The sequence below is a fragment of the Rhinoraja longicauda genome, chromosome 2 (assembly GCF_053455715.1).
Source record: "Rhinoraja longicauda isolate Sanriku21f chromosome 2, sRhiLon1.1, whole genome shotgun sequence".
Classification (NCBI taxonomy): Eukaryota; Metazoa; Chordata; class Chondrichthyes; order Rajiformes; family Arhynchobatidae; genus Rhinoraja; species Rhinoraja longicauda.
This window is the reverse complement of record NC_135954.1, coordinates 75632011-75645197: the sequence shown is the minus strand read 5'-3', so window position 1 is coordinate 75645197 and position 13187 is coordinate 75632011. Positions and strand designations below refer to the sequence as shown.

The 13187-nt window shown below is 40.4% G+C and overlaps 1 protein-coding gene across 2 annotated transcripts in view; it reads right to left on the bottom strand.

Moving 5' to 3' along the window:
• hycc1 (hyccin PI4KA lipid kinase complex subunit 1) overlaps positions 1-13187 on the bottom strand; it is a 56331-nt gene that overhangs the window by 26792 nt on the left and 16352 nt on the right. For both annotated transcript variants that reach the window (XM_078428683.1, XM_078428691.1), the window contains exons 2-4: positions 10378-10457; positions 2755-2856; positions 10-189 (exon numbers count right to left, since the gene is read on the bottom strand). In XM_078428683.1, coding sequence (XP_078284809.1) covers positions 10-189; positions 2755-2856; positions 10378-10428 — 333 coding nt within the window. In that variant the 5' untranslated portion in view covers positions 10429-10457. The remainder of the gene's footprint in view (positions 1-9; positions 190-2754; positions 2857-10377; positions 10458-13187) is intronic.

Below are 13187 nucleotides of genomic sequence, written 5' to 3'. Positions count from 1 at the left end.
ATCACTTACCAAGTTATAGATACCCAAGAGGAGAGCCTCAATGCAGCCACTACTGTGCATATTCCGTGTGGATATGACTGAAAGGTAACTCCATACAAGTTCAGGAACAAACTGTAATGTGAATCTCTTCAGTTCAAACTCACCACTGCGATAAAATTCAAATAACTGGTGGCAAACTGGCTCCAGCAACTAAAATTTAAATTAAAATGTTAGTTTCCAAAAATTATCAACATAATTTTTAAATAAGCACAAGGAAACAATGTAATAAAATCAATGGCATCACAGTAATGTTAAAATAAAATCTAAGAATATTTGCATACATTTTACAGAACCCCAGCATTTCTTTGTTTGAGAAACTGCTACTTGCTGCAATTTAATGTTAGAGGACACATTTACTTATGTCTGCTTGCCTAAAAAAATATACTACAGAACATCTTGAACTTTTAAAGTCTGTTACGACCAGAAAAGTACAACTTGTAGCTGAAATATTATTCACTAAATTAAATTCTCAAAAGTACGGCAAATGTTAGAGATGTGTAGGAAGGAACTGCAGATGCTGGTTTAAACTGAACTAAGGCACAAAAAGCTGGAGTAACTCAGCGAGACCCTTCTTCAGGAACAGGATCTTCAGCTCATGATATAAAATCCAAAGTGCAGGAATAACTCAGTGGGTCAGATAGCATCTCTGGAAGACATGGATAGGTGACATTACAGTTTGGGACCCTTTGTCACCCTTTGTAATAGGGGGACTGGAAAGCCGGAAATGAGTTGGGGGTGGGACAAAGCATGGCAAGTGATAGCTGTGTGCAGATGTGGGGGGGGGGGGTGGATTAGCAGATGAGTGGACAAAGGACAGAGATGAAAAGACTAAAGGCTGTAAGAAGAAGAGAGAAGAGGAATGAAATGTGAAGTCAGAGGAGGAGATATAGGTAGAAGTCAAGATGGGGTTGGGGAAGGAAAAGGATAGGTGGGATAGTGAGAAAAATGAGGGTGCATTTGGTTGGGGCACAGAGAAGAGAGGGGACAATTGGGTGGGTGGACAGTGCTGGGCTGTTACCTAATATTAAAGAACTTAATGTTTCTACCATTGGGCTGTAAGCTACCCAAATATAAGCTGCTGTTCCTCCAATTTGCATGTGGCCTCTGGTAATGGAGGCAGCCTAGGACAGAAAAGATGGTATGGGAATGGGAGATAAAATGGTTAGCAACCAGGAGATCCACCAGGCCTAGGCAGACTGAGCACAGATGTCCGGCAAATGTGTCATTGTAAGTGCCTTAGTCATATCATCCAGGAACAAGTGTCCACCATTTTGTTCTTTGCAAATCATGGAAGCAAAAAAACCTTGTCAGATGACAAAGTTGAGAGTGTCACTGAATACGTACAAGACTTTACACAAAAAACACAATGGAAACAAGGTTTAAGAGCGAAACTGAGGAATTGCCTATTTTCCTAACTTCTTGAAGCAACTTTATAGAGCTTGAAAAAAGGAAGAGACATAGTATTCTGAAAAGACAAGAATGGTGTCAAAGAACAAAATGATGGGTTTTTTTTTTTTTTGAGAGGATGGAGGAACCAATAGGAGATTTAGTGATGAAGGCCACACATCCAATCCTGCAAATTGGAAGGGGAACATGGTACAAAATGCAGCAGATAAATATTTCAGTTAGTAGCAAGGTGTCAGCACATTTGAGAAACACCATGTTAACACAATTACCAAAAACAAGTTACTTTATTTGCAAGTGGAATGCATACTGGAAGAGTTATGGTGTTTGTTGATCGTTTTGTCAAGTTCAAAGAGAAAGTAACAGAGAGGGTGAATGTGATAGAAATGAGATTCGTGACAAATCATCATTGATAATTTTGTTTAGATGGTCTATAAGAGAGCAGGATGGAACTGGAGAATTTGTTGCTTACACCAAAATGCTATTGGGTATCTCAATGGTACTCAGGAGAATGCTGGGAGACACTGAGAATATTTTGCACGAGAAACAGAATAAGAAAGTAATGTAATGCCAATGAAATGATGGCATAACTCAGCAGGTCAGACAGCATCCCTGGAGGGCATGGATAGGTGATGTTTTGGGTTGGGTCCCTTGTTCAGTCAGAATACGGAGTTACTCCAACATTTGTGCCCTTTCTAGATAAACCAGCATCTGCAGTTCCTTGTTTCAATGCAATGCTGATGAGTTGTGACAAGGACTGGCAGTGGGGTAAAGGGAATGTACCAATCACAGCATGAAATGTTAAATAGCCCACACCTAAGACAATAAATGACACACAGATCTGGGTCCAATGGGACTAGAAAAATAAGGCAAGCAGGTTTGCAGCAGCAATCAAAATATGTAGAGTTAAAACTCAGTAACCAGCCAATAAAGTAATTAGTAGACAAATTCCACACTCTGAAGAATGTTATTCAGCCAACATGTTTGAAGGCTTACCATACCTTCATTACAAGTATGCAAGAGGCACAAAAAAGTCAAATTTTTAATCAGATGTTCAATGATGTGGTGAAATAGTGGTTTTTTTTATACAGTATATATAATACACAAGGTGCTTCAGCGACTAATGAGTAACATCAAGCCAAAAAAGTAGTAACAGTGCCCAGATATACAACCAAAGGTATGGTTTTACAGAGGATCTTGAAGGAGATAAAGACAAATTTTAAAGGGAAGCACAGAGTATGTTGAATAGAAAGTTGAGGAGTTAGGTGGAACAAGATCCAAAACTATACTCTATTGTACTTGTATTCCTACCTCACTAAGCGATTCACTGATGACCATGTACAATTCCAAAACCAGAGTACTCTTCCCTTTTAAACTTGAAGCATAGCTGGATATGGAGGTCTCAGGAAGAGTCTGAATTCAAAAATGTTTTTAAAAAGTAAATACAATAAATTTCAAATGAGAGCTCCATTATATGGCAGTTAACATTTTTCAAAATATTAAAAAATATATCTGAATATTTTTCAAAGTTATTAACAGGTTAAGACTTTACCAATGCCTATGTAGTGTCAAATTATTTTGTAGCAAATCAAAAATGTGTGGTTCCACAGGTACAGGTTTGCAGAGATTTCCCCTTGTGCATTACCAAGACATCCACAGTGCCCTCCATAATGTTTGGGACAAAGACCCATCATTTATATATTTGCCTCTGTACTCCATAATTTGAGATTTGTAATAGAAAAAAAATGACGTGGTTAAAGTGCACATTGTCAGATTTTAATAAAGGCCATTTTTATACATTTTGCTTTCACCATGTAGAAATTATAACAGTGTTTATACATAGTCCCCCCCCCATTTCAGGGCACCATCATGTTTGGGACACAGCAATGTCATGTAAATGAAAGTAGTCATGTTTAGTATTTTGTTGCATATCCTTTGCATGCAATGACTGCTTGAAGTCTGCGATTCATGGACATCATCAGTTGCTGAGTGTCTTCTCTGGTGATGCTCTGCCAGGCCTGTATTGCAGCCATCTTTAGCTGATGCTTGTTTTGGGGGCTAGTCCCCTTCAGTTTTCTCTTCAGCATATAAAAGACATGCTCAATTAGGTTCAGATCGGGTGATTGACTTGGCCACTCAAGAATTGACCATATTTTAGCTTTGAAAAACTCCTTTGTTGCTTTAACAGTATGTTTGGGATCATTGTCTTGCTGTAGAATGAACCACCGGCCAATGAGTTTTGAGGAATTTGTTTGAACTTGAACAGATAGGATGTGTCTATACACTTCAGAATTCATTATGCTTCTACCATCAGCAGTTGCATCATCAATGAAGATAAGTGAGCTAGTACCTTCAGCAGCCAAACAGCCCCAGGCCATAACACCCCCACCACCGTGTTTCACAGATCAGGTGGTATGCTTTGGATCTTGGGCAGTTCCTTCTGTCCTCCATACTTTGCTCTTGCCATCACACTGATATGTTAATCTTTGTCTCATCTGTCCACAAGCCCTCATTGAGCACCCATCTGCACTAATCCCATTTTCCAGCACTTGGCCCACAGTCTTCTTTGCCATGATAATTCAAGTGTTCTTCCAGATACTACTTAAATGTTGCGAGAGTCTTCACCTCCACCAGCTTTTCAGGGAATGTATTTCAGATGCCAATCACCCTCCTTGTGAACATAATTCTTCCTCAGATCTTCTCTAAACCTACTATAACTTACCCTAAACCCATGATCCCTGGTTTTTATACACCTCTACTATGTTGGAATGTTTCTAAGTACCTACCTTGCGCCCTTTGTTATTTTGTATACCCCAATTAGGCTCCCCTTCTGCCTCCTCCACTCCAAAGAAAACAAACATTAAATGTTTCATCAACGGTCAAATGCTCCATCTCAGAATCATCCTAGTAAATCTTCTCTCCACCACAGATTAGAGTCTATTTCGCAATGACAAACGTACACTTTATTCCATCTGTGACCTAAAGTGTAGGTGAGCAGAGACAGGGCACGTGTCAGCCCAAAAATCATAGGTGTCTGGGTCATCTAGACTCATTTCTTTCATCACATCACTTATCTGCACAATTCTAGCAAAGTTCACACCACATGAAAGGGGTTTGTGTGTGGCAAATCTCTGCTCCTACAAAAGAGAAGTTCACTCAAGTGCTGTCTCTAATCAAGTAGGAAAACAATCTCCTCACATAGTGCATCTCTGTTCACAGAGAACACCTAACTGTTGACAGATAATATTCTTATTCTCCAAGGGAAACATGAGCCACTCATTGGTAGCATTCCTGTTTTTATTGACAGCAGCATTTACTTAAAAGTCCTCATTGTGCATCCAGGTGCTAATAACCTACTCACAGGTGGCACTTTGCTGTTGTTCATTAACACAAAATTACTCCCTGGTGGCAAATCCACTTTTCATGAGGATTTTTAAGAGTTAAGAGAGTTTAACTACCATATGCACTGGGAACAAAACAATGAAATGCTTACTTGCTGCAGCTTTACAGGCACATTACACATCAAATAAGTGTACAATAAACAATAACACACAAATTATCAGTTATTCCCGGTCACCAGACCATAATAGTGCAAGCCAAAATATATAATGCAACTTTATACAACGTCCATAATAGTTTGGTGCTGAGGTAGCGTTGTGATTAGGATTGTACAGCAGTGCGGTTCAAAAGCCTGATGGTTATGGAAAAAGCTATTCTTGAACTTGGAGGCACTGTTTCTCAGACTCCTGCACCTTATTCTGGATGGGAGGAGTGAGATGAAAGTGTGGTCAGTTGTTGATATTTTCTGCCTTCTAGAGGGAACGCTCCCTGGAGATCTCTTCAATGGCGGGAGGTCAATACTTGCAATGGACTGCTATATTCTGCTTCATTCTTAGGCTTTCGAGTTACTGAACCAGACCAATTGCACCATCGCACACCTGTCGAAGTTTGATGAGATGCCAAATCTCAAATTTCTGGCGAAGTAAAGCCATCCATGTGCTTTCTTTGCAGTCACATCAAGATGCTTGGTCCAGGACAGATCAGAGATGGGCATGACTAGGAACTTGAAGCTGTAGATTCTCTCCACCACCATTCTGCCACTGAAGGAGTGTTCTTCAGGTTTCCCTTCCTGAAGTCAATAATCTTGTTCACATTGAGAGCACTCAACCAGATAATCAATCTCCACCCTGTACTCATCGTTACCCATTATTTGTCCAACAGCAATGGCATCATTGGAAAATTTAAAGACGGCATTTGAGCTGCGTCTGGCTCTGCAGTCATGGATATATAGAGAATACAACGGGAGACTAAGCACGTAGCCTTGAGGTGAGCATGCTCACGGTCAACAAAGAGAAAGTGTTGTTGACAATTCATGCTGATTGAGGTCTACCAATGAAGAAAGAAGTCAAGGATGCAAATGCACAGGGACAAACAGAGACCCAGATCCAAGTTTGATGACAAGTTTAGAGGAGATGATGTTAAACCCCAGGCTGTCATCGGTGGACAGCCAGCAAGATCGCATCCACTGACGATTGGGGAATTAAAGTTGGTCCAAATCCTTGCTAAGGCCGAAGTTGATATGTGTCATGACCAACCTCTCAAAGCACTTTATCACAATGGATGCAAATGACATCGAACAGCTGAGACATGCCACTTTGCTCTTCATGGCACCAGTATTATGGATGTTCTTTTAAAGCAGGTGAGGACCTCAGACCATTGTAGTAAGATATAGCTGGTTGGAAATTTTGTGGCTATCTGTGTAGGTTTTATGAAGTGGCCAGGTACACCATCAGGGTCGGGCGCTTTTCAAAGATTCACCCTTGTGAAGGATCTTTCAACATTAGCCTCTGAGAATGAGATTACAGTGTTGTCAGGGGCCATTGAGGCTCGTGAAGATACATCAATGTTTTCCTTTTCCAAGTGTGCATAGAAAGCATTGAGCTTATCCGGGAGTGATGCATCACTGTCACCTGGGCTACTTGGTTTTACAGGGAATAATGGTGTGCAAGCCCTGCCGTAGTTGCCGACATTCATCCAATTCTCAAGTTTAGACTGAAGGTATCTCTTTCCTTTCTCAATGGCCTTCTCAAGACTGTATCTGGACATCTTCTATGACATTTTAATCACCTGACCTGAATGGCAGAGATCCTGCCAAGTCCTGACAGACTTCCTGATTCATCCAGGGCTTCTGGTTAGGTAACACTCAGATGGTCTTGGTACAACACAGTCTTTCACACATTCCACAATGAAGTTGGTAACAATCATGGAGTATTCATTCAAGTCCTTTGCCATCTATGAACATTGCCCCATTTACTGACTCCAGTCACCAAGTCACATCCCTATCTCCCCAATCAGTGCTGTGTCATCCTCACCATTGTTGCCGATAGGTAGAAAGGAGCACTGCCAGTCTCTGATGGTGGGATAGCAATGGTCAAGAGTATTTGATCTGATGTTGCAGAAAATGTGCAGGTAGTTGCTTGGAAGTGTCTTTTTCGAACTAGCTTGTTGAAATTCCTGGCTACGATAGAGAAGGCATCAGAGTATGCAACTCCTCCAGCGCTAGAAGAATGTCTAGGGGAGCAGGAGTTTGGGCAAGGCCACCACATCCAAGAACCATGTAAAGCTTACCATGAGCCAAACATCACCACCATCTCCCTCTCTTTTGAATAACGCCATCTGGTTCACATGATAGATCGAGAAACCTTCAGGGTACAGAGCTTTGTCTAGAGAGCTGGGAGTAAGCAGGTCACCAAAATGGAATACACAGCATTTTCACTCGTCCCTTTGGTAAAGCAATCTATGATAGGAGAGGGGAACCCCTGTTCCCTAAAGAATGAGGACATCTCGGATGTCCGAGTACAGAACTCATCTTGGGAACAGATGCGGTGTGACGGAGGATTTGGGAGTAGGGGATAGAGTAGGGTGGGACGAGGCGTTTAGAGATACAGCATGGAAAGAGGCTCTTCGGCCCACCGGGTCCATGCCGACCAGCGATCCCCACACATTAACACTATCCTACACCCACTAGGGACAGTTTTTACATTTACCAAGCCAATTAACTTACAAACCTGTACGTCTTTGGAGTGTGGGAGGAAACCAAAGATCTCGGAGAAAACCCACGCAGGTCACGGGGAGAACGTACAATTTCCGTACAGACAGAACCCCTATTGGGGATCGAACCCGGGTCTCTGCCGCTGCATTCGCCGTAACGTAGCAACTCTACCGCTGCACCACCGTGACCGTCCTAGTCGAGATAGTTGTGGGAGTCAGTGGGTTTGTAATAGACGTCAGTCAATAGTCTATTTCCTGTGATGGAGACCGAGATCAAGAAAGGGGAGGGATGTATCGGAGATGGTCCAAGTAAATTTAAGTGCAGGAAGAAAACTGGGGCTGAAGTTGATGAAGTCCATGAGTTCTGCATGGGTGCAGGAGGTAGCACCGATGCAGTCATCAATGTAACGGAGATAGAGTTCAGGGATAGGGCCAGTGTACGCCTGGAACAGGGAGTGTTCAACGTACCCTACAGAGGCAGGCATATCTGGGATCCATGCGGGTGCCCATGGCTTAGCCTTGGACTTGGAGGAAATGGAAGGAGTCAAAGGCGAAGTTGTTGAGGGTGAGGACCAGCTCCGCTAGGCGGAGTAGGACAGGAGCAGGCAAAAACAATAGGTCTCCCAGGGCAGTTGTGTTTGTGGATTTTAGGGAGAAGGTAAAACTGGGCTGTGCGGGGCTGGGAAAGGAGAAGGTTGGAGGCTGTGGAAGACATTCAGCCAGAATTGATGAAATCAGAAATGGTGTGAGATTAAGGCCTGGTGCTCGTCTGTGGGATCATGGTCCAAGGATAAATAGGAGGAGTCAGAGTTGTCACCTGCCGTTGTCAGCAATCCAGACTACCACGGCACCTCCCTTGTCAGGCAGCATCTCTGGAGAGAAAGAATGGGTGACGTTTTGGGTCGAGACCCTTCTTCAGACTGGTTAGGGATAAGGGAAACGAGAGGTAAAGACGTTGGTAGCTCAAATTTCACTGTACCTGAATTGGTACATGTGACAATAAATTGATCTTGAATCTTGATGTGGAGAGATAAAGAACAATGGATGAAAAATATGCAATAAAGTAACAATGATGAAGGAAACAGGCCTTTGTTAGCTGTTTGTAGGGTGAAAATGAGAAGCTAGTGCAACTTGGGTGGGAGAGGGATAGAGAGAGAGGGAATGCCTGGGCTACCTGAAGTGAGAGAAATCAATATTCATACCATTGGGCTGTAAGCAAAATATGGCACTGATGTACACTTCGATGTTGTTTGCAGAAAATCTGGGAACGCTCTCCCTTTCCCCCGCAGTATCTCTCTTCCCATGGCACATCAGTGTTTTGCTGATTTGTGGCTACTTTGTGCTGAGGGGATGGTTGCTTCTGACAGCAGTGTGGCAAAGTATCAGCAGTTCCATTGAATTTAGGCTGGTCCCACTTTAGTGTTTCTTTCTGGTAATGCCAACCTCTGTTTCCCACTTGTTTTTGACCAAATTCACATTCTATTATGAAGAGCCTGTATTATCACAACATGGGGCAAATGTAATCAGAATTTTCCACCTCCAAAAGCAGGAAATTAGCTTGTAATTTTAAAGGCCATAATTCAGATATACTTCTATTTGTTTAATTGATCCCAACTGACTTGTATCCTATTAAAGTTTGTTCTAAATTACTTAGCATTGTGCATTTATAACTAACTATATTTTCAGTATCAGTTTGGCTTTGTACTGGATTGAGAATGGGGCATCATATCAGCTAAGAGTTTTACATTGCCTTGGCCAGCATTTAACACTAAAAGCAAAAACATCTAGTTATGGGATTCTGTATATATCCAAGCAATGGACACTTTTTATGGGATGCGTGTAGCAGTCCTGATTTCAATCTTACTCAGACTGCCTCCCTTAACATTTCTCCAATAAATCAATGACAGTATTGCTACTGTTTCCAGTTCTCCCACAGAACTCAGATACCATGTTATTTGCTGTCAATTTCCACCTTGTCTCACGTAAATATGGTCCATTTGTGACCCTCCCTTTCCATTTCTTGACTTCTTTATCTCCATTTCTGGGGATGGGTTAGGAATTAATATACAATTTTTAAAATGCAGAGAGCAGCATGACTAATACATGAGCATTTTCAACTCAAGTGAAGCCTAGAGTAGGACTATAGAACACCATCCTCAAATTTACTGCCCATTAAATGTGTGCACTATTCCGACATCAAGCACCAGGCCATCATCTGAAGCATACAAGAAGTTCCCGATCAATCTGCCTAGTGCTTCAGGAGCAGGAATTGCTACCACAACTTAGCCATTCATAATTCATTTATTCCTTTCCACAGTGTTGCTCATAACATGTTTGGATAGGAAGAAAGAGATTATGTAGGAACCTCTTGGGTGCAATTCACTATTCCGCAAAGGTCCATGTTACCACACAAAATTAATGTATCATGTCTTGCACGCAAATATAAATAACTGATTTTCTCAAAGTACAAAGTAAATTTAAGTAAAAGTATATTTAAGTAAACATGAAAGTTCATTGAATAAAGTTGATAAATTCTCACCTAATACATAAATGAAAGGAACTAATCTGCAAACATCAGTGAATAAACTTTCTTGATATTATTTGATATTTGTTATTAGTTAAGTAACTTTGGAGATCTGCATGTTCCTGCAATCGATTTAAAAAAGCAAACTTTGATACTTTGACAAAGGCATGAACAAAGGCAGTATCAATCAGTTTTCTTCACATTATCAGCAGTTATAAAGGACACATCTTTGAGATTGTAAATAGTAATTGGTTTTTTTTAATGAGCTATCAACTAATCAATTAACACATTGTTCTGCTATAAATGGCTAACTTATTTGAATTTTAAACAATGGCTGCTCTAAGTGGTGGAAAGTGTACCTTAAATTCCGATAGCCATTCCTCCACCACCCCTTTGTCTGCTGCCATCATCTTCTCACATCTGCTCTGTTAGATTCAACCTTTAAAAGGGCATATGCCAGGGTTAGAATCACTGGTTCAGAAATAAATACACTTTAACTTTAAAAATTTTAAATGTGGCTATTTTTATCTTCTGTGACAATTGGGATATATTCAATACAAAAAACGAAAAATTCTACAAAACTAAATTCTACTTGTGTAGGAATGAATGGCAGATGCTGGTTTAAATCGAAGGCAGACAGTTCTAGCCCTTGTGTTCCCTCTCTCTCCACCGCCCCCCACCCCCCCCTTCCCAGTTCTCCCACCAGTCTTATTGTTTCCGATTACATTTTATCTCTGTTCTGCCCACTCCCCCGACATCAGTCTGAACAAAGGACTCGACCTGAAACACCACCCATTCCTTCTCTCCAGAGATGCTGCCTGTCCCGCTGAGTTACTCCAGCATTTTGTGTCTACCTTAAATTCTACTTATAATGGGTAATTTCAAATACTCAAAATAATTGTTATGCAAGCATCAATTTAGCATGAGTACAGTATACTAATATTGTACATTTTGTCACTTAATCAATGGAAATTCAAATGTGGTTCCTCGAATCTAATCAATATAGTTTCTGTCTCCAAGCAATCTTCCAGAGGCTGCAGCAGAATGACTAACAGTCCGCAGATGTTAATCTTGCGTTTTACCGAAGGCAGCAGCACGCTAGTGAGAAAACATTTTGGAGAAGTCAAGTAGATAAGTGATGGCCCTAGCATCATAAGATTTTTTTAGAATTTAACCCTATATTTTAGCAAAAGGGGCACTCAAACACTAAATTAATAGAGCTTTTCAATTTTTGCAAATGTTCCCCCATGAAATTTATGGGATCAGAACCAAGTTTTCTTCCCAACACATCCTCCTCTCACTAACCCATTACAAGTGGAATTACAGGAGAATCTCACAAAGATTGAGCTATGCCACTGGACTCCATGGGAAGTCCAGTGTAGAGCATCTTCACAGATACCATTTAACATTAAATAGGTTTCCTTTCCTCCAAGTTGAATATTGCCATTTGTTGAGCCAGCAAAAAGCAGGTAATTATCTCCACTGGAATTAATTTTGAACACAGCAGGAAAAGTTAAATTTCAACACTAATCTTATACTTAAACTTAACCAAATGTCTTCATTTTAAAATATTAAAGATTAAAATGTCAATATGGCTATTGGATGCTTAAATAGACAAAGCTTTATCTGCTGATGTAAAGTACCCATTTGTAGCTCTTAACCATCATAGCATTCAGGCACACATAGATGGCAATAATAGCTTCAGTTTTAGATTTGAAATAACTGCCAACAATCAGCTTGGAGTATAATGCAAAGTCTAGGGGATATGGGATGAGAGGTTCAATTTTTAAAGGAGATGTGCACGACAAGTTTTTATATACAAGAGGATGATGAGCGCATGGAACACACTGCCCGGAGTGGTCATTGTAGCAGATACTTTGGTGGCATTTAAAAGACTTTTGGATAGGCATATGGCTATGCAGGGGATCAGTTATGTGCAGGTAGATAAGTGATGGCCCTAGCATCATGTTCAGCACAGATATTATGAGCCAAAGGGCCTGTTCTTGTGCTGTACTGTTCTATGGATTTCTGAAATTATATGGAAAATCCACTTTAGAGCTGCTTTTCATTTATTTTGGGTAGGCCTCTCAGCTGAAATCTATTACAGTTATAATTCTGTATTTGATCATCTACCTTCACCAATTTCATTTCATCTTGGAGAAACTAGCTAGTTAATGAGCAACTAGTTTATTTACCTTTAGCTTTAATTGTAGGGAGGGATAATATAGTGCTTGACAGATCCAATACAGTGTTTGAAAAACATTATTGCAAGCGGAGGAATTTGAAATCAAAACCTGGAATAATTTCAAATAAAGTGGCCTGAACTTCGTAATCTATCAGTTAAGGCCAAAATTCTTTAAATTTGAATTTTAAACATTTGTATTATGTAACTACCCAGCCTATGCTCAAAGAGGCACCTGAAACCACAGGCAAAGTTACAAGCTGTCATTTTGCCATGTCATTCTTTTTTGCAATTTCCTATTTAAACTTCCTGCTTTAGAATTTGCATTAAGATTACATTGGACAAAACAACTACCAGACTCCACTATTTAGCAATAGTCAAGAGGATGAACAGGCACACAAATGCTTAAACCAGAGTGAAAATAGAACAAGTAAAAACCTGAACACATGTGTTAGAGTTCACATTCTTATTTATTGGTTACATTCATTTAAAATATCCGTTCTATTCTAGAATTGTCTACATCTCCATTAGGAATCACCCACATAATTCAAAATACAAAAAACATGTCAAATTTCTGCATTGAATTAGAAGAGGCAATGTAATAAAAAGATTCCTTATAAATGAATCCTTTTGTAATTTGTAAAAGCAGTCATTATCCAAAATCTGTTAAATTCACAAGTAATGGTAAAACTGGTTTATTATTGTCATGTGTACCAAGAAAACAAAGTACAGACTGTAGTATTATAGCTACAGAGAAAGTGCAGATTTAAAAAGTGCAAGGGCCACAAGGTTGATAGGGAGATCAGGAATACATCCTTGGTCTAAGAGAGGTCCATTCAAGTAACAACTTTGGCTACAATCAATACAATTGGCTACATATAGGGCCAATAGATTGGTGGACGACGCAGTAAATCTAGGCCTGCACTTCATCCTCCAGCACCTAGACCGCAAGGGGGGACCTATGCCAGGATTCTGTTTGTGGACTTT